The following is a 24,780-nucleotide window of genomic DNA, read 5'->3' on the forward strand; positions in this document are numbered from 1 at the left end:
TAATTAAACCTCCGCCAAGGGCAGGGGGTCAGCACTAGCGTTCCAAATCGGGCGCGACACCACCATCACGATCACTGACCGCCCACCACCAACCAACAACCCCGACACTTCCTCCTCCACACAGTGGATGATTCCTAGTACGCAGGTCATAGCCTTCGCCCACATCTTGGCCACATCTACCGCGCGAGCAGGGCCGTGGAGGGCGGGAAGGTTGGTAGGCGGGGTTGGCAGCGCTATCATCTTATCACTCCACCCATAGCAAGATGGTCCGTAACACGCCAGCACCGCCCAAGGGCCGACGGCCCAACATCCTCTTCATCATGGCGGACGACCATGCTGCCAAGGCGATTGGCGCGTATGGCGCTGGCATCAACAAGACTCCACACATCGATCGTCTCGCCCGGGAGGGAATGCTGTTCAACCATTGCTACGTAACCAACTCGATATGTACCCCGAGTCGCGCAGCCATCCTGACGGGCACCCACAACCACGTCAATGCCGTCCGCACTCTCGACAACAAGATTGACAACTGGATGCCCAACGTTGCAAAGCATTTGAAATACGCCGGCTACCAGACCGCCATGATCGGCAAATGGCATCTTGGTGAAGGTAAGGCGCATGAACCCACTGGGTTTGATCATTGGTGCGTAGCCGCCCCGGCGTTGTCAAGGAGTAGAACCAGCTATTAAGTGGCTCGTAGGTCGGTCCTTCCAGACCAGGGCGTCTACTACGATCCAGTCTTCATCGAGCCACACGGTCAGGAGGTAGTGGTAGGCTATGTGACCGACATCATCACGGACAAAACCATCGACTTCATTTCCAATCGAGATGCGAATAAGCCCTTTTTCATCATGTGTCATCACAAAGCTCCGCATCGATCTTGGGAGTATAAGCGAACACACAAAGACTTGTACAGAGACGAGATCAAACTCCCCGATACCCTCACCGACGACTACAAGCACCGAGCCAGCGCGGCCAAAGCGGCCAAAATGAGGGTTGCAGAAGACATGACCTTCTTCGACCTTGGCCTCGTGCAACCCGAGGGCGGCTCGGAAGTGGGAGAGCTAATAGGAAGTATGGGCGACGTGAGGAAGATCCCTTTCCCCGAAGACGTTTCAAACATGGTCTTGATCGATCGCGACACCGGCACCAATTATCGATTCAAAGACAGGGAGGAACTACGGCGGTTCAAGTACCAGCGATACATGCAGCGTTACTTACGCTGCGTTCACTCCATCGACGAAAACGTCGGACGGCTGTTAGATTATCTAGACTCCTCGGGAAAGGACGTCGTCAACAACACGCTAATCATGTATACCTCGGATCAAGGTGAGCAACGACACGTCAGGATCTGTACGGGAAATGCTGATTGTCCTCGCAGGATTCTTTCTCGGCGATCACGGCTGGTTCGACAAACGCTTCATGTACGAAGAGTCATTCCAGATGCCACTGCTTGCACGCTTTCCCCGAGAAATATCTCCCGGTATCATCTGCAACGACATCGTCAGCAATGTAGACTTTGCACCGCTGTGGCTGGATCTCGCCGGCCATCCCATCCCTTCATATATGCAGGGCTTCTCATTCCGGCCCTTGCTACACGGCCAGCGACCCAAGGGCTGGCAGAAAGTGGCATATCACCGCTACTGGATGCACAACGACAGCCCTCATGAGTGCCGTGCGCATTACGGTGTGCGGAATCAACGGTACAAGATTATTTATTGGTCAGTCTCGTCTTTGTCCTGCCCGCCACATAGTGCCGCCTTTGACGAAGTGTGCAGGTACAACCTCGATTACGGACTACCTGGTACCCGGCCCGGAGGCGAACCACCGGAATGGGTAGGTCTCCTGTCTGCAGCTTTTGCTAGGTACATATACACTGGAAGTCTGCTGACCGCCTGCGAAGGAGCTTTTCGACTGTCAAGGAGATCCACTCGAGCTCATGAATCAGTACGACAACCCCGATTACGCAGAAGTTGTCAAAGAGATGACGACCCTGCTGGACGAGAAGATGTTGCAGATTGGAGACATTCCCGAGCACGGTCGACTTCGACCCGCGCTGGCGTCTCCAACATAAAAAGACGTTGAGCTCGACTGATACCTGAGACATACAGTCGATTCCTAGCACTACTCCCCGTCCCAGCTACATGTACATCCGATCTCACTGGCTGCTACGCCTGTCAAGAGGAAACAACTTCTTTTATACTCGCCACTGAATGCCACACCGTGCCTCCAGTGCGGCAGTATGTCCATACGCTCACTGCGGAGCTCCTGCTTTCACCGCCTGGTCAGGGTAGCGACTACCATTGGCATCCTGTTCAAACAGCACCTCATCTCCTCTCCCGCCCTAGGGAACTGGTTAGCATGCCTTTCTCGATGCACACAGGACAGCTCTTCAGGCGTGAGACACTCACCATTTCCACAAACTCCGCCGGATCTCTTCCGGCATCAGGGGCCACCTCCATCGTCTGTTCCACATGACCCGGCTTCTTCTGCTTCTTCTGCTGCGATTGCGGCTTTGGATGTAAGCTATCATTCTTATCGAACACCTTCACGGGCTCCGACTGCCCATTCTCATGTTGCGAGTTGATCACTCGCTCGATCTTGACGTCATTAATCGAGCTCAGCAAGGTGCGCTCGCGCACGGGCTTGCGCCGGGTGAAGTCCAGGCCTCGAAACGCACCGGTCAGCCCATCGGTGCTATCGGTGAGGCTGATGGGTTGTTGGGTAGTCCAGGGATGCTCGAGACACTGGTCGATTGTATATCGCTCGTCCACGTCGACTTTGAGCATGTTGTCTATGAGGTCCAACGCCGGATCTCCGATGGGGTCCCAGTATGGCGAGGGATAGTCGAAACGAGACATCCGGATCTGCTGCGAGAGGGTATAGGGATTCTCAGGGCTGTACAGCTCGTCTGAGAAGGGCGGGAATCCGCAAAGACAGATGTAGAGGACGACGCCGAGGGACCAGACATCGACCGCGCGCGTGTAGCGGCGGCGATTCGACTGCTCTAGAATCTCCGGCGCGACATAGGACGGAGTGCCGCAGAGGGTAGTGGTAAATGACTCCTCGCCAATGATTTTGGCGAGACCGAAGTCAGCAAGCTTGACGTTCAGGTTCTTGTCGGTCAATAGGATGTTTTCTGGTTTGATGTCGCGGTGCACGATGTTTCGCTCGTGCTATGGAGCATTTGTTAGCCACAGACACGTCGAAGATGGGCGAGCAGTACTCACGAGATATTTCACCCCTTGAAACAACTGCACAAACACCTTTCGGGTTTCTTGCTCCGTGAGCTTGGACTTCATGACAATCCAGTTGAATAGCTCTCCTTCCGCAGCTAGCTCCAAGACAAGATAGACGCCATCGCTCTCGTCAAACGTATCTTTCAAGCACAGCATGTTCGGATGGCTGACTCCCATCAAGACGGCAATCTCTTGCTGCAAACCCTCCACCTTGCTCCGTTCGCCCGGCCCGCCGCGTTTCTCGAACTTCTTCACCGCGTACCTCATCCCCGTGTTCTTCTCTGTTGCCAGGTACACAGTAGCAAAGTGACCCTTCCCCAGCTGGCCTTGTATGGTGTACTGCTGTCGGAAGGCGTTTGTGTCTTGGTTACGAGGGTAGCGGAAGATGAAGCGGGCGACGGCGAGGATGGAGATTTCGTCGCCGTCATGGAGCTCGCGGCGTTTGTTCCGGCCGATGTACGCATCGTTGACGTACGTCCCATTTCCACTCAAGTCTTCAACGACGGCGATGGCATCCCCATCCTTGTGCTCGTTGAAGAAGAGACAGTGTCGGTTGCTCACCGTAGGATCGTTGATGATCCTGTCGCATTCTGGATGTCGGCCGAAGAGGTAGCCGCCGGCGGGGATGCCATTGAGGGTCTTTTGTTTTTCGTAGCCCTCCTCCATCCTTTGCCAGTGCTTCTTTGGCACTGACTGGCGTCCGGTCACACCGCCAAGCTGCTCGACCGGCACTGGACACGCATCACGTCTCTTCAGGACGAGAGGTTCGCCGTATCCGGAGGTGGGGATGAGATAGCCCCAGACGCCTTCAGCTTCTCCGTCCTCGACTTCGTAGGATAACGGGGGTGGAGGTAGGAACTGGGAGAATGGCTGAGTATCGGAGGGGGGCGAGGACAGGCCGTGGGCTTGGGAAGGGGGAGCCGGGCTTGAGCGGGGCGTTGCGCGCTGCTGAATCTCGTCTGGCTTGCGAGGCGGCGGGCTGGCGGTGCCGTCGGTGGTGCCCTTGCGGGTGACGGGGGAAGGCAAGCCACCTTTGTTGACGTGTTCGGTCTCGGCTGCGATGTGAGACAAGCGGGCTGACCTGCGCGGCTTCTTGGTCTCGCCTGCTTCTCCCGCCGAACCCTGATGTTCTCATTAGCCATGCCGGCCGCTTGACGTCTGGCGCAGGTGGTGTTGTCGTACCCTGCCCCGTTTCAGGGAGCTCTTCTCCGACTGCGCTGCCATCGTGGCCCCTCTCTTCACGCCACAGCAATGCTCAGCAAGACAGGTGCTGACGATGCTTCTCTCGGGGTCCTTTGGGCCCGTCCCAAGAAGTCGAGTGGATAGTTGCGTACCTCCGACGGGAAAGGTCGGTAACGGCTGCAGCAGCGGTACTCAATCAATGCCTCGCGTGCCTTCAATCCGCCTCTGTTCAAGCGATGGTGAGGTTGCTGCGAGCTTTCCGTTGAGAGCTCGTCACCTCAGCTTCCCCGGAATTGGTGCGGGATGGAGCACGACGCATGCGATGTCGTGGTGACTGGCCCAAGCGTCCTGGCGGGCGAGGACGCGGCACGGGACGCGGCTTCCGCTGCACGTCCCCACGCCCCATTGGGATCGTGAATGGAATGGAACGCTGCCACCATGCACGTGGCTTGACGTGAGCAGGTACAGAGTACACCGCATGCCGGGGCACAGGTCCAAGGCGGACAAGGCAGAGACGCACGTCAGGAACCACTTCCCTTGGTGCTCTGACCCCCTGGCTCCCCCTCCGTCACCATGCCTTTCTCGCATCATTCCCACAGCGGGCAGTTTTGCGGCCACGCCACAAACACGCTCGATGAAGTCGTCCAGGCCGCCATCAACAAGGGCATGACAACCTTTTGCTTGACCGAGCATATTCCGCGCGAACGAATCGACTTCTACCCGCGGGAAGAAGAGGAGCACACTCCAGAAACGCTCTACAAGCTCTTCGATGACTACTACCGCGAAGCACGCCGTCTCCAGGCAGTCTACAAAGACCAGATCGTTCTATTCATCGGCTTCGAAGGCGAATGGATTCGCCCGTCCAGCCTCACCATCATCCACGATCTGTTGAGTCGATACGAAGTCGACTTGTTCCTTGGAAGCGTCCATCACGTCCACACCATCCCCATCGATTACGATCCGCCCGTGTACCATCGAGCGAGGGACGTGGGCAACGCTACCGACGAACGCATCTTCCAGGATTACTTCGACGCCCAGCTGGCCATGCTTGAAGCCCTTCATCCGCCTATCGTCGCTCATTTCGACCTGATCAGACTCTTCAGCGACCAGCCGAATCAGACGTGGAAGACGTGGCCCAGTGTTTGGGCGAAACTGCTGCGGAATTTGAGATTTATTGCAGACTACGGCGGAGTGCTCGAGCTGAATTCGAGTAGCTTGAGGAAAGGCATGACCGAGGCGTATCCGCAGGTAGAAGTGTGTCAGGTGAGTGTGTTTGTGCCAGCTGCAATCTCCCTCATCGCCTCCACTAATGTGACGAAGGAGTTCAAAGCCCTAGGTGGTCGTTTCACCTTGTCCGATGACAGCCACGGCGTGCCACACGTCGGCTTGAACTACGACAAGGTGCTTGATTGTGTCAAGCGGGCTGGGATTGCCGACGTCTGCCACCTGGCTCCTGTCTCGGACACAGTCAAACCGCATGACTCGCGCTTTCCTAACGTGGGCTGGCAAACCGTCTCGGTGGCAGACCTGGAGAAGCACCCATTCTGGGCGAATTGAGCAGTCCCTGATTCTGCAAGCAACCTGGAAGGGATGTAATCGACGGAGATCATGCTGCTAGCAACCTCGCCCAAGGTGAAAGCACACGCTGGGGCGCCGCTCGCCGTAAAGGCGACTATGCTTGAACTCCACGGCTGCTTGCATGTGATCTGCGCGGATCCCACTTTCTCCGTCAAGTGTGGATGGGCGTTAGACAGAGGTCGCAGCCAACATGGGGTTGAGAGTCGAGTACCCGGCTCGCGGAGTGTCGGCATTCTTCCCGCTCACTCGGCCCTCGGTCCGCGCCTGCTGGCAGGGCTGACAGCCTCTCCATGCACCAACAGTAGCTGGCCACGGCTATGTATGTAGCGAGTGATGTACCTTATGAAGCTCGAATGATGGAGCATGGGCAACGGCCCTGGCAGCCACCCACCGCCAACCTAAAGTCGCGCCAACACTGATTAGTCGAGGTACATGCTACATGTCTTCGCTGCGTTTGGCGAAACCTCACTTGCTCACCTCGCGGGCATGTTGCGACGGGAAACGATTGACACCCAACTCCACTTCTTTGTTTGCTGTCAACTCGTGCCCGCAGGGTTAGTGCGAGTCCGAGCTGCCGCCCGGATAAGTGCCAAGCCATGAGCGTCCGGTGGAAGAGCAGGACTGCCTTTTACGAAGGATCGATCACCCGCATGTGGCAGATCACCCCGTCTAGCGGCGAAGACTGCACGTCGTCTGATTCTGTGCAGCAGAGCGCAGGAAGAGGGTTGCAGCAGAGGGGTGATGGAGTTACTTGGCGTGCAGATCCCCGACTTGTTCCATGGCCGGTAACCGCACAGCTCCACGCCGTCGACAAGCCCATCCCGCCAGACCGCTTGGCAGTAGACGGCATTTGTGCAGTTGTCCCGTGCTGAATGGCGAGCGTGGGGTGGTGGGAAGCGTGTGTTCTCGTCTCATGTGCACGCCCCTGGTGTTGCAGCCTCGCCGCCATCCCGGCCCGCCGTGCAATACAAGATGTGCTTTCCCAAAGAAATGACGCGCTCGTGATGACCGGCGATCCATCCTGCCCTGTGCAGTCCTCTGCAGCAGAACCCCGTTACCTTAGCGCCTGCACCTCCCTTCCAGCTTAAGAGGCAACAATCAACGCCAATGCAGGGCACGTCGCATCGCCAAACCCCGGCGTCAGCGATATCCCCACCCAAAGAGAGGTGACATCTTCGCACCAACGAGTGACATTTTGGCGCTGCTCAGCGGGAATTGAGTTCGGATCGAAGCTGCCGTCCCATTCCATCCATTGCCGCAACCAAACTTTGCCCACCCTCTCGGCTTACGCAAACTTTCCTCCTCAATCCACTTCACCCTTTCCCCTCTGCTCAACTGTCGCTCGCCCCGTACCGCAAAGCACGTACCAAGCATCACAATGGGAGTCACCAAAAAACTCATTTCGCCTGGCAACGGCGTGGACAAGCCCAAGGCCGGGGACACCATCACCAGTTGCGTGCATTTCCATGCCAAATCCTGACTCCACGTGGCCACTGACACTCGGCTTGCAGTGGAATATACCGGTGTGCTGTACGACGAGAAGGCGCCCGACAACAAGGGCAAGCAGTGCGCACCCCTTCCCTCTCCCCTCTCTGCTCGACCCATGCAATACTGACCTCCATCCCAGGTTCGACTCTTCGGTTGGACGAGGGGATTTCAAGACCAAGATCGGCGTCGGCCAGGTCATCCGCGGCTGGGACGACGGCGTCACCAACGTCGATGGCGGCATGACTCTCGGAGAGAAGGCCACCTTGACCATCACGGGGTAAGTCTACTGCGTACGCAACCATTGGCTTCGATGAGCATCACTAACCGATGGTCGCAGGGATTATGCTTACGGCAGTCGCGGCTTCCCGGGCCTTATTCCCCCGAATGCGACTCTTATCTTGTAAGCTCCCAGTTGCCACTAGACGTTTTGCCGACCCAATCACTCACTGACACCATGTTTGCAGCGACGTGACCCTCAAGGGCATCAACGATAAGACCGTCTGATATTGCACCACCAAGCACGCTGAGGGCTGATTACGAGGGTCAACTGAAGCCTCCATAGTCTGGAAAAGTCTTGATTTTGTCGACTGCCTACGTTGCTCCTTTCGCTGTCTATCTTTCCTCACCCATCGCATCAAAGGCAGTCTTTTGACGCGTCAGAAACCACGTGTAACGTCTTAAGTTGGGAGTCTGGAAGCATGCCCGTTGGCCATCTGGGCGGGCCGCAGCATGCAAACATGAGGAATGTCGTGGTCCATGCCCCAATCACGAGGTTTGAAATCGACAACCTTGATCGTTTCGAAGCCACATCGCGCGTACAACGGCTGGCCCATCGGGCTGGCTTCTAAATACACGGGCAGGCCAAGCTATCATCACCGACTCGTGTTAGTCCGTGTGAAATGCGCGCCACCGCGTTGGATGTCATCAGCGATTCAACACTGCACTCACCTCATCTGCCAAATCAAAGCCCCATTGCAATTGCATCGCCCCAGCGCCGCGACGATGGTGATCAGGATGGGTCATGAGAATCCCCAGATACACCACAGCCTTCTTCCCCACAATCTCCCTCTTGCACTTGCCCATCTGGGAGAAAAAGGCCTCGAGCATGGGAGCACTCGCGTGCGGCGCATGGCCCCGTTCCTCGCCCTCCTTCTTCTCCGCCTCCATTTCCTCCTCCGTGCGCTCTCGCGGATAGATCTTCCACGTCGCCACGCTGATGATCTTGCCGGTTGAGTGGTCATCGGGCAGGTCGGAATCGACGATTTTCATCGTTTTCGTAGTCTCGGGGTGCTTGCGCATCGCCTGGATTTTGTCGTCGATCAGCCATTGCCGGTCGGTTTCGAACATTCCGTTGGGAAACATGGCGCCCATCAGGTCGCCCCTGGCTGCCGCCCAGGTAATATCCACGTAATGCGGCACATCGGCCTCCTTCATTGGGAGTAGCTGAAGAGGCATTGCTGGAAAATTCCTACGTGTCGCTTAAAATCCGGCGAAGGCTGTAAGGCCGCGACGCTTTCAGGGTGGTGGATGAGCGATGGTCAAGTCCTGGTGGCTGAATCCGGCTCTGTGAAAACACCGGGCAAAGTCGATGCCTGCTATTGCTGATCGTGAATCTCTTTATACCCTCACTGTTACTGACTCGAGGGTGGGCCAACTCACCTCTCGCCAACTCCGACTCACGGAATTCGGTGACTCGGCCCCACCGACCTGCCAGACGCCATGGACTCCGACCGGCCTGATCATGTCTCTTCTCCAGTGCGCCAATGTCACGATGTGGCTACACTTTCCTGTCAGATGCTCCGGCGGTGAACATTACCCAATAATCATCCGCCCGCTGTCACCTAGTATGTAATTCCATAGTCATCAATCGAACTCAAAGCCAACCCCGGGTCTGATCGAAGTGACTCCTGCCATCTAGTGACTCCATCATTGGACGTCGCTTAATGACAATGTCACAGATACCACACCTTACCTTACCTACCTAACTACCGTAGATACTGCTGCCATCATCATGGATCCCTTTGATCTCCAGCAGGAACTCGAAGCGCTCGCCGGAAACGCATATAACCCGGATCTGGCCCAACAAGATACGCCGGAGCCCATATCCGCAACCATCAAACGTTGGCAAACCCTCTTCGGCCTCTCATCAGGCGATGCCATAGACAGCATCATGGCGCACCGGAACAACCTCACACGCGCTCGCATCTCCGACGATCACTGGCAGATGGTCCAGCGCGACAAGGAAGCACAAGGCTACGATCGCGAAGCATACGAGCACGAATTGGACGTGCAGAAGAAGAAGGCGACCGTCTCGAATCTACTACCAACGAGTGAGGCCGTCGCAACTGCTGGAGCCCTGACCTACCTCGTCCAGCTGAACGGTCCACTCGCGACTCCGGAGACGGTGAAGCGGGTAACTGGCATGACAGCGCTCCCGGTTGTGGTCCGGGGCGAAAGTGTCGAAGATGGCCGTGCGGTGTCTCTCTGCTGCGTTGATGAGCAGGCCAAGCAAGCCCTCCTACACTGGGCGGCAAGTGAGGGCAATGGTTTTGAGCCAACCTTGCTCGTCAATCCGCGATCATTGAGATGAAGTGTGAATGTGAAACAGAACTCATATTCTTATAGGAGCTCACTACGGACGAGATAAACACCAGGCCGGTGTGCAACCAATCCCAATCTACACCGCAGGAGAGCCAGATTATTAGGTGAATGAAATCGTGCACTCATAGCTCCATGTCTCCGTACCCTCGTGGCGTGATATCAAGTCGACGAGATGATCATGGACGAGTCTAAGACTCGGTCTTCTTGTCGCCCGCTGCGTGACCCAGAAGCTCGGCGGAGGCCTTGCTTGCGTCGTCGTAGAGGTCTACTATGCATCCTGCCGACCACGCTTGCGTTGGACACTATCGCGCGGGTTAGTAAAGCAGACAGCCGTGCATGGGAGCATGTTGCACTCACCGAATCCCCGCAGTAAGCACCGTCCTTGTTCGTCAGCTCGGTCAGCCCGGCCCATGGGCTCTCTTTGATCATCTTCTGACAGCCATGCAGCCTCGCGGTAATCTGCTGGAACGCCTCCACCTTCTCTTCGGTTGTGTGCCGCCGCATCAGATCGAACTTGAGCAGAGCGCGGAGGAAGAAGCCGGTGGGCCAAAGCCATTCCGGACCTTGGTGGTAGCATCTCCCCTTTGCGGTGGCAAAGTTGTCCGAATCCTCGCTGTTGTTGTACCACGGATGGTATTCCAGATCACTGGGGTCCAAAGTCGCCATTCCCGTTGGTCCGCGGAGATGTTTGTCGGTGTTCTCGAGCGCAATGAGCGCATGCTGGGGATCGAAGAGGTCGGGTGCGACGGTCATGGCAATGGGGAAGTTCGGGCGAAGCTGGTAGTCGCGATATTCTTTTCGGCCTTTGTAGACGTCCTTGTAGATGCCACGACGATTGACAATCTTTGGGTTGACGTCGTACTTGCTCCATTCCTTCTCGTCGGCGGGAACGTAGTAGCAGTGCTCGAAGCTGCTCTTGAGCTTTGCAGCCCAGTCGCCATACGTCACCTTCTTGCCGTCGCTCGTCGTAACCGACTCATGCGGGAACTTGCCAGCACGGTGCAAGCCATCGACCCACTTCAGGGCACTGTACAGTAGACCAGTTATCTCCACTGGTGCGCCGTCTCGAGAAGTACCAGGCTCGCCTTTGTTGCCAGCCTTTGTGGATTCGCCCATCTTGTCCATCCACGTTCCACAGTTGTGTTCGTTGCCTCCGAAGATGATGCCCGTGTTCCAATCGACGTCAATGTCGATGTTGAAGCCATCGGGCTTCATTTGACTGTCGAGATTGGGACCGGCATTGTACTCGCGGAAGTGCATGCCGGCCGCGTGGCGCTGAAGGCACTCGTGAATGACATCGGCAACGCTGGACTCATCTTGGTACGCTCGCGGGTCGTCCCAGGCAAACCAGGTGTCATCGTAGGGCTTGAAGCGACGCTTGACCTTCTCCTGCAGAATCTTCTCTCCGCCAGGTACCAACGTAACGTAGTCCTGAATGTTCTGCAAGAAGAACCAAACCGAGTCTCTGGAGTTGTAACGCGGCAGCTTGCCCGAGCCGAGGAGATTTGGGATCATGCCATGCTTGACCAAAGAGGAGAAGCAAAGCAGATGCTCTCTGGCATCTTCGAATCGTCCGGTGCACACGAGGAGACCACGCATTGCAATCATGGTATCACGGCCCCAGCAGCGGGCCCAATCCTGAGCAAAATGGGGAAGGCCGGCGGCCAGGGATGGCACAAGCTTGTTCGGCCAAAGAGATGCATTCTCCACGTACCCTTGCATCTGGCAGGACACCATGGCCAGTTTCTTCAAGAAGTGCTGGCCGTGCTGCACATTGCTGCTCATCTGCTCGATACCACGCTCGAAGGCGGCCTTGTGGGCGGTCTTGATGATCAGAGCGAAGTACCGTGGAGTCAGAAAGCTCGGAAGCTTTCGGATGGCATCGAAGCGCACGCGCATCCAGTCTGCGGGTGCTTTGAGGCCGGTGTAGATGTCGCGCTGGGCGAGCTTGTCCATGCGGCCGACGATGAAATCGAGAGCCCACTGGCCATCGCGGAGATGGTTGCACATGGCATGTCCGAGATCGTTGTGAGACACAATGTCATGCAACACGGACCACCAGCCTTGGAGACCGCAGTAAACGAGCGGACCGAAGCCGGGGATGGTGTAGGCGCCATCGGACCCGTTGGATGATGCACGCTCTTCGGAGTCGGCACGGTATAAGATGGCGTTGAGGTCCGTGAGGCTGACCTTGCTGAAAGCCTCCTGCGCACCAGATGTGACAAATTTGTCCAGGCCCTCGCTGTGCTCGGCACCAGGGATCCACGTCTCGAAGACGGCGATTGAGCCAGGCGGGAAGGCCTCAGGGATGGTGATGACAGTATCATCACCGCGCTGCTCCACCTTCACGCCCTTGAGATCCTTGGTCCTGCTGGGAATACCACGGAGTACCTTGTCGTGAATGGCGGCTTGCTTCGCGTCTGATGATTGATCACACTCCAGGCTCCACGCTCCCAACAGCTTGGCTTTGGTGCCGGTGAGCCACTGCGGCTGAAAGCCAGCATTGCCGTTGCCGTATCCCGGGAAAGCGGTGTGGGCAATCAAGTAGTACCCTTTCCTCGATTTCGGGTGCATGCGATGGACGGTGATGTATTCGCCGTCGTGATGCACAAAACACTCGTCGTACTGGTCCATCCCCATGATCGTGTGCAGCTGATTCATAAGTCTCTTGACTCCGCCGGTGCCTTCGCTTGGCCCAACCCGCATCTGTTCGCCAGGCTTGAGATTGCTGTACGGTGACGTGTAGGGCCTCGTCTCGTGGACCAATTCGATGAGTTGCGGATACAGCTCATCCAGCCCAAACACGCTTCCGGACGCGGACGCACACATGGCGACCAGTGCCGAATTGGGCAGGGTATCTCGCCCGTCCCTGCGTTGCACAGGCGGCTCATTGTCGTGGGTGCAGTCCATCAGCAACGCGTGGATCTTGCTGGGGATGATTTTGTGCGTGACGGCCCTGCCTTGAGGAATCCCGTTGGTCGTGGGGCCGTTGGGCTGGGGTGTTTTGGCATCGATTCCGGCAATGTCGTCAACTTCAAAAGACCCAATAGGCCGTCCACAGTTGATATGTACGAGCCGGCTAAGCTCGCCAGTAGACCAGCATTGCATCGCTTCACGAATAAGGAAGCTGATGCCGAGGCGTTGGCAGTACAGGAAGTCCATCTTCTCGTCGCCGGAGAAGAGCTCGGCAGCAATCACGAGGTTGGGCTGGACGTGGCGAGCCGCGTCGAGCATGTACTCTGCGACATGCAGAGGGGTGGAGTGGCAGTTGTCGATGCGGAAGCCAGTGAAGTGCTTCGCCATGAGTTGCGTGTACTCCATCATGAACTTCCACAGAAATGGAGAGTCTTCCGGGCCCTTGCCATACCGAAGCTTGACGCAGTCTTGCCAAACGATGAGCTCGCGGCGAAGGTAGACTTTCGACTTGGGCCCGGCATTGTCCCGCATGACGTCCGCAGCCCAGACCCAGCCATTGTTCGCCAGTGCCAAAGAGTCGGGATCGTGCTTGGAAGTGGTGTCATTGTGCGGCAGACGAGTGAAGTACGTCTCTACCAGGGGATTCTGCAGGGTAATGTCGCCGACCTGGGGACCATGCTCATCAAGCCGCATGTACTTGGTACGGTTGAAGACTTGCTCCATGATGGCCGCAACATCTGCATCGTACTCCTTGTACCATTCCAGGTTGATTTCATTGAGGAAGCGCTGCATGGTGCCGTATGCATCACGCTCGTCGCCAGAGCCGTTGCCCTTGTCGTTGAAGCGTCCGAACAACTTGGTGAGCAGGGCAGCGGCACGCTGAGGGTTGATGGTGCGATGGAAGCGCTCGCCCAAGGTGTCTTTGCCGGGGCATGCATGTTCTCGAAGCCACTCGGCCTTTCGCTTCAGATCCCAGGACTGCACATCCTCCGGCAAAGGGTCGTTGAGATCGGCGCGCCCTTCCATCCAGCAGCTGACGGCGTGCTTGGTGTCACTTTCCACATCGCAGACGTAGAATTCCCACAGCTTCATAGGACTGATGACATGAACCTTGACGCCATCCATGATGCGCAACAAGTCATTGATGTTGTTCAGATGGGTGGGAAGTCCGAGTTGGGCCAAGTCGGCGGAGTAGCGTAACAGAGCGCTGTCCAGCTCGTACGCCGGCCGAAGGTGCGGAGCCGTCTTGATATTATAGCCCGCTTCCGGATGCTCCTCGAGCCATTTGCTGTTGTTTGCCGTATGGTTCCACACCACATCGGTGAGGGCGAGAAGGCCGTACTCTTCGATCATCTTCTGCGTCAGGTGGGAGATGTCTTCCTCGCCGTGCGGAAAGACTTGCTTATCGAAGGTGTGCTGATCGTAGATGGAGTACGGCGAGTTGCTGTCGCCACGCATCATGAGGGGAGTGAAGTGGACCATGTTGTACCCTCTCTCGCTGATGCCATGCAAGTGACGATCCCAATCGTCTGGGTATTTGCCCATAAACTTTGACAACACCGAGATGCAAGAGATGGCATCCAAAGGCACCCGGGATTTCTGGACGTGCAGGCTCGGGCAGATGTCGATGTAGAAGGTGCTGGTCTGCGTGGGCTTGGGTACGTCGACTTTGCCTGTGGTGAACGGGGGCAAGGGCGTGTAGGTGCAGTAGAAGGAGTATGCGCCGGCTGTATGGATGGGAACGTCGATTTTGATGGTGTTGTTGAAGCTCGGCGTCAGTCTAACCGTCAAATGTCAGTCTGCAGGGCATGGGTAGGGTTGGGGTGGAGATGTGGTCAACGTACTTGTACTCCTTGAACTTCTTTCGATCAAACTGCTCATGCTTGCCTGGGATGTTGACCCACAGGCTGCCCTGCCGGCATATTGAGCTTGTGCCTTCGATTTCGAATCTGATGCTATACGCCGGGACGGTGGGCGGCGGCAGGTAGATGTAGGGAGGGTCGCCCGGCAAGTCCGGAGAGCCATCATCTTTCAAGGGCAAGAGGTGAACAATGTTATTGTGCACCTGTTGAGGCGACATCTTGTCTGCTCCGCAGATGGACGAGTGGAGGAGGACGGTTGAGCGCAGATTGCCACCGGGCGGCAAGGCTGTCGGTCGATTGAGCGACTCGGGAGGTGAGGCTGTCGGAGGGTGTACGAGGGAGGCGAATGTATGTATTGGTGCAGCTCGATGCTAATCGTAAAATCGTGAGGTAGGTAGGATGTGAGTGGCAATGCCGACAGCTGAGAAGGCCGCGAAGAGTGTAAGGATGGAGGCTGCAAGACGAGATGAGATGTTGGAGGGTGTGAGAGCGAATGGATGCGGGCGAGCAAGAAATGAAGGGCGCTGTGTTTACCAGTCGCCGGCGCGCCTTCCCTCTGCTTCCAATGGCAAGAGCACGAGAAGAGGTTGAGGAAGCCGCGTTGCGCCGCTCCAAGAGGCAGGAACCGCATTAGGTACGCTGCGACTTCCACTTTTTGTTGGAGTCGTTGCCCGAACCGGTAAGGCTACTCCCAGAAACTTAATTCGGTTGGGCAGGCGCTGGCGGAGCCGCATGGAGCTTATTAATTGGCTGGATTCTGCGCCGCTGCCCTTTTTGCTTCCGCACATCACGTCAACCACACGTCAGGGAAGAAGCCGGATTCGCTTTTAGCGGCAGACCGAGGACGCCAAGACGGTTGACACTGTGCGGTTGGAGTTTTGCGCCTGTCGTGAACGCGAGTGGAGCGGGGTGCAGGATCACAGAAGAGCAAGTCGAAGCTCGGGGGAAATGCAAGGTACCAGGAACCGGATGATCGTCGTGAGCTTTCCGCTCTCGCAACAATTGGAACGACGGTGATGGCATCATCCACAATCATGCAAAACGGCCGTGGACCAACTCCGCCGCCGCGCACGCATTCCCACGTGCCGTCCCCCTTCTTCCACACCCCCGCACGCACCCAATCCGGCGCCCTAGCCATCCTACATCTGAGGAAAGATAGCCTGCTCCCCGTCACCCTCGGCACGGATTCCGATGGAGGCTATGCCGAGGGCCCGGTCACGAACACGAGGTTCGGGAGCTTTCCCCATAGCACGCTGATTGATCTGGAATGGGGCAGTCAAGTTAGGGCCAGCAAAGTCAATACGGGATCCAAAGGCCGCTTGATCAAGCCGACGCCTCAGCCGGTCGAAGCAGCTGCTACCGAAGACGCGCAGAGCAACAAGAAACGAAAATCCATCGACACCCCATCTGATGAGCTGGCACCCGCAGCGAAGAGGCCGAAACACGCCCTCTCCGAGGCTGCAGCAGACGTTGCCTCTTCTTCCCCGGCAAGAGCACCCATTCTCGAGGCGGGGTCAGGCTTCGTCCATATCCTTCCCCCTACGCCGGAAGCATGGACGTCCTCTCTCGATCATCGCACACAAGTGGTCTATACACCAGACTATAGTTACATTCTGCAGCGGCTGCGCGTGCGGCCTGGCAGCAGCATTATTGAGGCAGGGGCCGGCAGTGGAAGTTTCACCCATGCCGCAGCACGCGCGGTGTTCAATGGCTACCCTAATCCGCAACAACCCAAAAAGGCACGCTTTGGCCGAGTGTACTCGTACGAGTACCATCAACCACGAGTTGAGACGCTCCGCGAAGAGATCCGCTCCCACGGCCTTGATCCCATAGTCCAGCTAAACCACCGCGATGTGTGTACGGGTGGATTTGCCGTGGACTCGACAGATGGCACACCCCCGGCGGCGGATGCGATCTTCCTGGATCTTCCCGCGCCCTGGCTCGCGCTGAATCATCTATCGCGTTCACTCCCGCAATCGCCCCTCAACGCAAACGGACCTGTCCACCTGTGCACTTTCTCTCCGTGCATAGAGCAGGTGATGGCGACGGCATCTGTCCTTCGCAAGACTGGCTGGACGGAAGTTTCAATGGTGGAGATCGCCAATCGCCGCATTGACGTCCGACGTGAACAGATCGGGCTCAGCAACGAGGGATTACGTGGGGTCAACGCCTCTCCGGCGAGCGTCGATGAGGCTATCGAACGACTGAGGGAGGTGGAAAGCAAGCTGTCTGATTTCCACGCCAGCAACAAGGGCGCGACTGCGGACGGCGATGGTTCGGGAAGAGGCAAGGTTGAGAGCAAAGCGGCCAGGCTGGAGCGAGTGAGGCAGCAGGCGGAGCAGAAGAAACTGTACAAAGAAGGGCATCTCGTTCATCGCACGGAGCCGGAGGTGAAGACGCACACCAGTTATCTTTTGTTTGCGATCTTACCCCAGGCCGTGCCTGAGGACAATGAATCTTGACAGGCATCGACACCAAAGCTTTCATGCGTCAACAATGAGGCTTCAGCTGCCCCTCTCATACTCCGGATTGACGCCCAATGCTCTCCACACGCCTTCCAAGTAGTCCTTCCGCACCAGCTGCAGGACCGGTTCATCCTCCGGATCGTAGCGATAGTTATTCGTCTGCTCCATGAATGCTTTATCCCTTGGCGTCCACTCCAAGCCCGTCCAACGAATCCAGTATGGATAGTGGCCGCACATGTCGGTGATGGCAAAGTGGGAATTCAGTATGCGGATCCACCAAAACGTGTAATCTGCCACAGTCGCCTCCCTTGAGGAGTTGGCGTAGCTTTTCACGGGCGGTCCAGCTTCTTCGATTCTCTGGAACGCCGTGATGTCAACATCGTCGGCCGCCTCCAGCGGAGCGAAGGGATCCGCGTAACCACAGTGAGTCTCCGTCTCGGCTCGCATGGCGTGGAGCCAGTCTTTCAAGCTCTGCCGGTCTGCTGTCATGAAGACATCGGAGTGAACCAGAGGCGCCCAGAACCACAGAGTCCGGATGAGCCAGTCATCGATTGAGTAGCCGCGCGAAAGCCACGCTGCTTTCCCATCGGGTCGGAACTGGGCGGGTTGAGCAGTGAGCTGTCGCGCCAGCTTCTCGCACACCGGATCGAAGAAGGCCCGGAGATATCGCTGTCCATACCCCGTCTGGACGATTCTCTGCTGGTCCAGGATGGTGATCAGGCCCAGGCATTGTTCGGGGTAGTCGGGCGCTGTAGGGAGAGGCAAAAGCTGGGTGAGATCAACGGATAGGAGGCTGTTCAATGGTAGCCTGCTTAAGGGTATGATCGCGGAGCGGAATATCATATCGTAGAAGGCCTGAATGTACTCCGGGCTAGGTTTGAACACCATCTGTCCGACTGCCGCGCCATTGAGAGCAGCTCCTTTCACAAAAGGGAACCTGAGTCTATACGTTGCCAGGCAAAGCTCGGGGGTGAGGATGCGTCTGACATGATGGATAAGCTCAACCATGTTGGTGGAGAGGATGTGCAAGACTGCGAGAGAAGAGCTGATGAGTAGAGAGAGCTGCAGGTGGACATGGGTGACTGAAGTATTTATAACGCTTCAGGTCGAGTAAGCGGATGAGACCTACGTCGCATGGCCGAGCAATTACCCCATGGCGGTAACAAGGTCATCTTTACACATCTCAGCCCCTGCACATGGCTGAGAGCATCAATCAGCCGGATCATGTAACCTCGAGCTGTTCATGTGGGTGGCCTGAAGTTCTACGTCAACCCTAAGTGCTTAGGGTTGGAGCGAGACCGAGGCGCTGCTCCAGTTCTTATCGATAAACAATTTTCGGGCATGAAAGTACGAGTCCTGGAGTATAGGACGCATGCCCATCTGTAGCAGCAGGCAATCAGGCAGTTCCCCATTGACAAGGCGTTCGAAATGGCCACCATCCTTCCGCCGCCCTCCAAGCGGCAGAAAACAGAGACTGCGGCTCGCGCGCGCACTCAGGCCTCTCCTCCGCCGCCAACACCGCAAGGCCTGCAGCGAATTCAATTCCGAGACGCAGACACCGGCACCACGCAAGGCCCCATCGTGAGCGTGTCGCTTGCCGATCTGAACCCCAAAAACCTCTCCCTCCTCCTAAACAGCCTCCTCGGCCAGGACGATCCCGCCGAGCGACTGCCCTACCGATTCTACAACCCGCTGGGCGATGGGGAGTTTAGCCAAGAGGATATTATCAAGAAGTACGTGGACGGCTCCATTACTACCGAGCTGTGTCTGGAAATCCCTTGTCGCGCCGAGGCAGTCTTTAGAGTCAAGGCCGTCACGCGGTGCAGTGCCAGTATTGCCGGACATGGCGACTCCATTCTGGCGACTGCCTTCTCCCCCGCAACCTCCACCAGGCTGGCTACGGGCAGTGGAGACAAGACGGCGAGGATCTGGGATGCAGAGACTGGGACACCACTCCACACCTTGAAAGGCCACACGGGCTGGGTACTGGCCGTTGCGTGGTCGCCGGATGGTGGCATGCTGGCTACTGGGAGCATGGACAATACCGTCCGGTTATGGGACCCTGCAACCGGACAGGCGCTTGGAGGAGCTTTGAGAGGGCACACCAAATGGATCACAAGCATATGCTGGGAGCCGTATCATCTTCGGGAGCCAGGGCGACCGAGGTTCGCGTCTGCATCTCGCGACTTCACCATTCGCATCTGGGACGCAGTGAGCAAACAAACCGACATGGCGCTCACCGGACACAAGGCATGTGTGAGTTGTGTCAGATGGGGCGGACAAGGGTCAATATACTCCGCTTCACACGATCGCTCGATCAAGATCTGGGATGCGACCAAGGGCACGCTGTTGCACACTCTCACCGCTCATGCACACTGGGTAAATCATCTCGCCCTTTCCACCGATCATGTCCTACGGACCGGATTCTACGATCACGGATCGAAAGCAGAGGTTCCAGAGACGGTGGATGCGAAGAGACGCAAGGCAAAAGAACGGTACGAGGCGGCGCTGGCTCCAGCAGGTGGCATCGAACGCCTTGTCAGTGCCAGTGACGATTGTACAATGTTCCTGTGGTCTCCCTCGACGTCCACCAAGCCACTGCAGCGCATGGTCGGCCACCAAAAACAGGTCAACCACGTCACCTTCTCTCCTTCAGGCCACCTGATCGCAAGTGCTGGCTTCGACAACCACATCAAGCTGTGGCAAGCCTCCGACGGCAAGTTCTTGAACACATTACGTGCGCACGTCGGGCCGGTGTACCAAGTCAGCTTCTCACCGGATAGTAGACTGTTGGTTAGCGGGAGCAAGGACACCACACTCAAGGCCTGGGATGTGCGGACGGGAAAGCTGAAGGAAGATCTACCCGGGCATAAGGATGAGGTGTTTGCTGTCGATTGGGCTCCTGATGGGGAAAGAGTGGGTAGTGGTGGGCAAGACAAGGCGGTCAGGATTTGGAGGAATTGAGCCATGCACAGCTGTCGTTGATAACATGCAGGAACGTGCCTGATTTGCTACCTGTTATCAAACCGGCTCCTCTTGCCGTCTCCGTCCACAGTATGACTCTTGTTTGGTGTACTCACGGCGCTCGAGGCGGAAGATTTGGCACCACCTGCAGCAGACACAAAGTCAATCTTGTCCCGTCCCTCCTTCCGCTTCTTCTCCCTCCGTTCATTCGCTCTCACAAGCTCGTCGACGTATTGGTCCGCTGCCCAGCGCGTCGGTACGCCAAGGTCCGCTGGTAACGTGCTTACGTAGCTTTCCTCCTGAGTCATCCCCGCGAACTCCATCAGCTTCGGCAGTAGAGTTGGATTTCGTAGCGCCGCACTCTTCTGCAAGCGATCATGGAAGTGCACGCCTTGCTTCTTCAACTCTAGGAAACGCTCGAATTTTCTAGTCGCTGCTGCCAATGTGGCCGCTTCCTCGCTGTTCATTGGTGGCAGCGGAGGAGAGTCCGGGATGTCGAAGTTGGGCACCGTGGGCATGGTCAATTCTTGAACGCGCTGTGTTTCGCTAGAGTATGGCGACAAGGGCGCGAAAGAGGGGGTATTGGAAGTGGACAGGTCGACATCGGTTGGGAAAGAAGGGCCTGGGATCGCGATTGTCGCAGTGGCTTTTGGTAATTGTTCCTGGGGCAGCTGTTTAGGTGTAGGGTCGGATGGGGGCACAGCTTCGATACAATCAGCTCTGTTTCGCAGCATGGCGAAGAGACGACGTCGCACCAGTAGCGTGGTTATTCTGCGATTCAATTGCTTCAACGTCGAGCCGCGCTATCTGACGTATCACACATTGTTAGTAGGTACCCATGCCTTCCAGTGTAGTAAGAAATAGCAGATGCCCACCTTCGCCGGCTTTTCAGGCCGGACCTCATCCTCTTCGTCGCTGCTCCCATAGCCTACAAGGGCGGCCATGTGCAGTGATTTGCGATGCCCGCAATACCTCGCTCGGATGGTGCGAAATGAAAGCAATCCAAAACAAACGTGAAGTCCAACAGTGCATGCGCTGGACTGCACGTGCAGTGTATTTGCTTAGTCAGAAGGCGAAGCTTAATTTACTCTAGCTTCGCGTCACCTCGTTGCCTTGTGAAGCTCCAACCATCGCGCAGCAGTGTCCACGCCCAGCACCTCCTCCATCACCATCCTCGCAATCGTCTGTTCTCGCCGATTAGGACTGCAACATTGCAAAGGAGGAAACCCGCGCAGGTCAACACATCAAGCAAGTCCATCCGCGATCCGTTCATAATGAACCACCTCCCCCAGGCCTGGGGCAGAGTAAGTGCTCACAAGCCTCCTCCACCCTCGATAGATCAGAGCTGACCATTCCAAGCCCCGAGACGACGTCTACGGCGCCTACAACCCCCACTACCTTCCACACTCACACGGCGGCCATCAAGCCGGCCATCCAAACCAACACACCCAGTCGCCCATCGTAACCGGCACATCGGTGCTGGCAGTAAAGTACAACAGCGGAGTCGTCATCGCCGCCGACAATCTCGCCTCCTACGGTAGTCTCGCTCGCTTCACCGATGTCCATCGCCTCAAAGTCTTCAACAAAAAGGCCGTTGTGGGCTTCGGCGGCGACGTGAGCGACATGCAGTATCTCGACCGCCTGCTCCTCAGTCTTCATGTGGAGGAGAACTACGCTGGCAGTGGTGATGTCGACGACAAAGAGAGCGATGTGGCGCTGATGAGCGCGAAAAACCTGCACACCTATCTAAGCAAGGTCATGTACAAGAGACGGAGCGAATTCAACCCTCTCTGGAACGCGCTTCTGGTGGCCGGGTTGACGGAGTCGAACGAGCCCTTCCTCGCTTCTGCAGATCTGCTCGGAACCACCTTCTCTGCTCCCACGCTCGCCACGGGCTTTGGCGCACATCTCGCCCAACCCATCCTCCGCAGAGTCGTGCCGGACGAAGAAGCGAGCAAGGCCCTCACCAGGGAGAAGGCTGTCGAGGCGGTGAAGGAGTGCATGAAGGTGCTCTTCTACCGTGACGCCAGAAGTATGAATGAGTACAGCATCGCAATCGTGGACAAGGAGAGCGGTGTTGACTTGAAACTGGACGAGAAATTGGAAGGACAGAGCTGGGCTTTTGCAGATCGCATTCGAGGATATGGCACGCAAACTGCATGAGAGGGGATTCGAGGCGTAGGATGCATGCATGAGCTTCCTAATGCGTCGGAGTGTGTAGCATAGATCACATCTGCCTTCCAGTATGCAAGCATTTTAGCGTCGATGTCCAAGCCCCCGTGCATCTCTCTACTCCAAAACCGATAGTCTGGCACTTCGCCGCAACGTTCTGGCACCTGTAGGAGACTTATTCTCCTCACTCGCAGTCGGTTCGAACGGAGGCTGCGGACCTGCAACCGGCGCACCCTGCTTTTCCTCCGTCTGCATTGGCGTTGCAATCTCGACTCCTGCAGCTCTGGCTGCAAACCTCTTCTCCTGTACGTCCGGGACGTCCATCTCCCCATGCACTGCCCTTTCCATCTCGTCATCCATAGCCCGCCTCTTCGCCCCAGTCTCGCAATTCCAGATCCATCCTTCACGAAGCCACATCCACCGCAGACACGCCCGAAGCTCCTTGTCCCCGGGCAAGACCCTCATCCACTCCGGAATGAATCCCTGAATCTCCGCCTCGCTGCCGTTGTAGTCATGCGCGACACATCGGAGGACATCACGACAGAAGATCCGCCAACTATCCCATGCATACGGCCCACAGCCTGGAATATGCCCGATTTCGAGGGCGCCAGCGCAATCGTCCGCATCGACCTCCACGGGCTCGGTAGTCTTATACTCTTTCCCATCGGTTTTGGAAGGATAGTGTAGCGTTCTGAATCTGACACCTTGCTTCGGAGGCGCCGCGATCCACGCCCGTGCCATGCTGATCAGACGCTTGCTTCGTTGGCGTTGCAGCCCGAGATGCCATATCAGGGCTTCCAATTCCTCCTGTGGGGCATCTGAAAGTGCCTCAGGGGTGATGTATCTTTTCTTCAGCTCCCAGAAAACGGGTACTGCGGCACGACCGGTTGTCTTGTTGAGAAACGTCACGGCGATGAGGAGCCAGAAGGGTTCCCGCCACAATTTCTCTTGGATGATGCCAAAGTATGAATCTGATATCGGAGGGACTGGAGCAGTTGAGGTCCCAGCTGGCACCCTGCGGACGCTTTTGTTTCTGACTCCCGCGGTGGTATTGTAGAAGTCGACCCGGTCTATCACGTCGGGATCAAGACCAGGCTTTGGGACTGCAAAATAGGTGCTCTTGTGGCCGGTGCCTTTGCGTTGTTTCCTGGTCGGAGTTGGGAGAATAGCAACTTCGCCTTCTGCAACCACTCCATTGTCGACTATTTCCGAACTCTGCTCTGGCGCGTTGTCCCCAGCTTGTGCGGACTGTGTGCTTCTTGTCCTGCGTTTCTCGGGGGTAAAGTGTTTGCTCGTCACCCCGGTCATCTTTCGCTTCCTTCTCTCTTTTACGGCAGGCGAATCCAAGCTGATATCTTCAAGGGCGGCAGTAATACCTGGCGCCTCATTCTCAGTAGTGCATGATTTCCCCACCGCCTTGGTCATCACGGGCGCCAACGCCCCAGGACAGTGCTTCTCATCAACTCGAACGGCTTGACAAAGAGGCGTGAAGCCCTGCGGAGCTGATATATTCCTAGAAGCGCCCGATTGCAAGGTCTTCCTCGTAGCCTCGGTCACAGAGAGATCGCTAAAAGGGTTGGTCATCAGTCCGTCCTTGTGATCCTCAAGATGTGTGGGATCAGAAGGTACTGATGGCTTACAGGCGGGGAGAGGATGCGTCGTGTTAAACGCATTGTGGGAAACTTCGTCGATGATCTTGTATAATTCTTCGGAAGCTCCACTGTCGGATAGAAACGAAGAGAACATGGGCTGAGGTTGCGAGGACGGCTGGCGGACTAGGTCGCTCGATCTGCTGTTGAAGGAATGGACACCTTGATCCCTTTCGGATGAGGCAGTGTGCCGTCTGACGCCAACATTGGGGGGCCAGGAAGTCACCGCACTGGATCTTGAGGTTGCATCTCGGTCTGATGGGGAAAGTGGCCAAGGGCTGCTCTGCCTGTCTTTGGACAATTGGTTCTCTTTCGGGTTGTCGTTGGGCGATTGCTCCATTCTGTGAGCAGTAAGAGCAGAGGATATCCCATGCGATGTAGCATCGTCGCTCTCGTCGCTACTCGAACTGCTCTCCTGACTTTCATCTTTGCTTTCCAGAAATGCCGAGAACCGCCTGAAAGATGCGGCTATATCCTTATTTTCGGACTGCGAGGGAACACTCATAGGCTTCTGTCCGAACGAAGTCCGCCGTATCGAAGGCCGTGAAATCTCATTGCTCGTCAGGAAGCGGTTTGCGTCGAGTCGTAATCGATCTTTGTGACTCGTGTGTGATAGCGAAGTTTGTTCCGGCGGTGATCTTGGAAGCTGCCGTGGTGTGTGGGA

General features: G+C 56.7%; 13 protein-coding genes across 13 annotated transcripts; 7 read left to right on the forward strand and 6 right to left on the reverse strand.

Moving 5' to 3' along the window:
• Nucleotides 1-263: 263 nt before the first annotated feature.
• BDY17DRAFT_255390 (alkaline-phosphatase-like protein) lies at nucleotides 264-2,074 on the forward strand (the record flags this gene model as incomplete). Its single annotated transcript, XM_033731530.1, has 5 exons — nucleotides 264-643; nucleotides 701-1,329; nucleotides 1,382-1,721; nucleotides 1,779-1,836; nucleotides 1,904-2,074. 5 exons carry the CDS (start codon nucleotides 264-266, stop codon nucleotides 2,072-2,074), a joined length of 1,578 nt encoding a protein of 525 aa, XP_033587240.1.
• A 180-nt stretch (nucleotides 2,075-2,254) lies between these two features.
• BDY17DRAFT_255482 (kinase-like domain-containing protein) lies at nucleotides 2,255-4,463 on the reverse strand (the record flags this gene model as incomplete). The annotated part of the gene is made up of 4 exons (XM_033731532.1): nucleotides 2,255-2,344; nucleotides 2,412-3,176; nucleotides 3,231-4,361; nucleotides 4,422-4,463. The coding sequence occupies 4 exons, from the start codon at nucleotides 4,461-4,463 to the stop codon at nucleotides 2,255-2,257; spliced, it is 2,028 nt and encodes a 675-aa protein (XP_033587241.1).
• A 531-nt stretch (nucleotides 4,464-4,994) lies between these two features.
• On the forward strand, nucleotides 4,995-5,978 carry BDY17DRAFT_254827 (polymerase/histidinol phosphatase-like protein; the record flags this gene model as incomplete). Its single annotated transcript, XM_033731471.1, has 2 exons — nucleotides 4,995-5,684; nucleotides 5,742-5,978. The coding sequence occupies 2 exons, from the start codon at nucleotides 4,995-4,997 to the stop codon at nucleotides 5,976-5,978; spliced, it is 927 nt and encodes a 308-aa protein (XP_033587242.1).
• Nucleotides 5,979-7,377: 1,399 nt separating this feature from the next.
• Nucleotides 7,378-7,991, forward strand: BDY17DRAFT_312523 (uncharacterized protein; the record flags this gene model as incomplete). Its single annotated transcript, XM_033735630.1, has 5 exons — nucleotides 7,378-7,450; nucleotides 7,511-7,565; nucleotides 7,627-7,764; nucleotides 7,825-7,887; nucleotides 7,952-7,991. The coding sequence occupies 5 exons, from the start codon at nucleotides 7,378-7,380 to the stop codon at nucleotides 7,989-7,991; spliced, it is 369 nt and encodes a 122-aa protein (XP_033587243.1).
• BDY17DRAFT_197823 (uncharacterized protein) lies at nucleotides 7,782-9,252 on the reverse strand. The gene is made up of 3 exons (XM_033730071.1): nucleotides 9,147-9,252; nucleotides 8,436-9,082; nucleotides 7,782-8,353 (listed from the first exon to the last, which is right to left on the reverse strand). The coding sequence occupies exons 2-3, from the start codon at nucleotides 8,940-8,942 to the stop codon at nucleotides 8,165-8,167; spliced, it is 696 nt and encodes a 231-aa protein (XP_033587244.1). The 5' UTR covers nucleotides 8,943-9,082; nucleotides 9,147-9,252; the 3' UTR covers nucleotides 7,782-8,164.
• Nucleotides 9,253-9,498: 246 nt separating this feature from the next.
• On the forward strand, nucleotides 9,499-10,077 carry BDY17DRAFT_312525 (uncharacterized protein; the record flags this gene model as incomplete). The annotated part of the gene is made up of 1 exon (XM_033735631.1): nucleotides 9,499-10,077. One exon carries the CDS (start codon nucleotides 9,499-9,501, stop codon nucleotides 10,075-10,077), a length of 579 nt encoding a protein of 192 aa, XP_033587245.1.
• Nucleotides 10,078-10,162: 85 nt separating this feature from the next.
• On the reverse strand, nucleotides 10,163-15,180 carry BDY17DRAFT_197813 (uncharacterized protein). The gene is made up of 2 exons (XM_033730070.1): nucleotides 14,849-15,180; nucleotides 10,163-14,784 (listed from the first exon to the last, which is right to left on the reverse strand). Exons 1-2 carry the CDS (start codon nucleotides 15,082-15,084, stop codon nucleotides 10,248-10,250), a joined length of 4,773 nt encoding a protein of 1,590 aa, XP_033587246.1. The 5' UTR covers nucleotides 15,085-15,180; the 3' UTR covers nucleotides 10,163-10,247.
• A 720-nt stretch (nucleotides 15,181-15,900) lies between these two features.
• On the forward strand, nucleotides 15,901-17,328 carry BDY17DRAFT_254640 (tRNA methyltransferase complex GCD14 subunit-domain-containing protein; the record flags this gene model as incomplete). Its single annotated transcript, XM_033731450.1, has 3 exons — nucleotides 15,901-16,209; nucleotides 16,300-17,093; nucleotides 17,151-17,328. 3 exons carry the CDS (start codon nucleotides 15,901-15,903, stop codon nucleotides 17,326-17,328), a joined length of 1,281 nt encoding a protein of 426 aa, XP_033587247.1.
• Nucleotides 17,329-17,349: 21 nt separating this feature from the next.
• On the reverse strand, nucleotides 17,350-18,598 carry BDY17DRAFT_197908 (uncharacterized protein). The gene has a single exon (XM_033730072.1). It carries the CDS (start codon nucleotides 18,337-18,339, stop codon nucleotides 17,371-17,373), a length of 969 nt encoding a protein of 322 aa, XP_033587248.1. The 5' UTR covers nucleotides 18,340-18,598; the 3' UTR covers nucleotides 17,350-17,370.
• Nucleotides 18,599-18,759: 161 nt separating this feature from the next.
• On the forward strand, nucleotides 18,760-20,295 carry BDY17DRAFT_254608 (WD40-repeat-containing domain protein; the record flags this gene model as incomplete). Its single annotated transcript, XM_033731447.1, has 1 exon — nucleotides 18,760-20,295. The coding sequence occupies one exon, from the start codon at nucleotides 18,760-18,762 to the stop codon at nucleotides 20,293-20,295; it is 1,536 nt and encodes a 511-aa protein (XP_033587249.1).
• A 47-nt stretch (nucleotides 20,296-20,342) lies between these two features.
• On the reverse strand, nucleotides 20,343-20,813 carry BDY17DRAFT_318302 (HCNGP-like protein-domain-containing protein; the record flags this gene model as incomplete). Its single annotated transcript, XM_033736176.1, has 1 exon — nucleotides 20,343-20,813. One exon carries the CDS (start codon nucleotides 20,811-20,813, stop codon nucleotides 20,343-20,345), a length of 471 nt encoding a protein of 156 aa, XP_033587250.1.
• A 756-nt stretch (nucleotides 20,814-21,569) lies between these two features.
• Nucleotides 21,570-22,458, forward strand: BDY17DRAFT_255215 (proteasome core particle subunit beta 7; the record flags this gene model as incomplete). Its single annotated transcript, XM_033731508.1, has 2 exons — nucleotides 21,570-21,599; nucleotides 21,655-22,458. 2 exons carry the CDS (start codon nucleotides 21,570-21,572, stop codon nucleotides 22,456-22,458), a joined length of 834 nt encoding a protein of 277 aa, XP_033587251.1.
• Nucleotides 22,459-22,803: 345 nt separating this feature from the next.
• On the reverse strand, nucleotides 22,804-23,466 carry BDY17DRAFT_236341 (DNA glycosylase; the record flags this gene model as incomplete). Its single annotated transcript, XM_033730301.1, has 1 exon — nucleotides 22,804-23,466. A coding segment is annotated over one exon (663 nt), but the record flags the coding sequence as incomplete, so codon positions are not given.
• Nucleotides 23,467-24,780: the final 1,314 nt, after the last annotated feature.

This window comes from Neohortaea acidophila, assembly GCF_010093505.1.
Source record: "Neohortaea acidophila strain CBS 113389 unplaced genomic scaffold BDY17scaffold_9, whole genome shotgun sequence".
In the NCBI taxonomy this organism is placed as follows: Eukaryota; Fungi; Ascomycota; class Dothideomycetes; order Mycosphaerellales; family Teratosphaeriaceae; genus Neohortaea; species Neohortaea acidophila.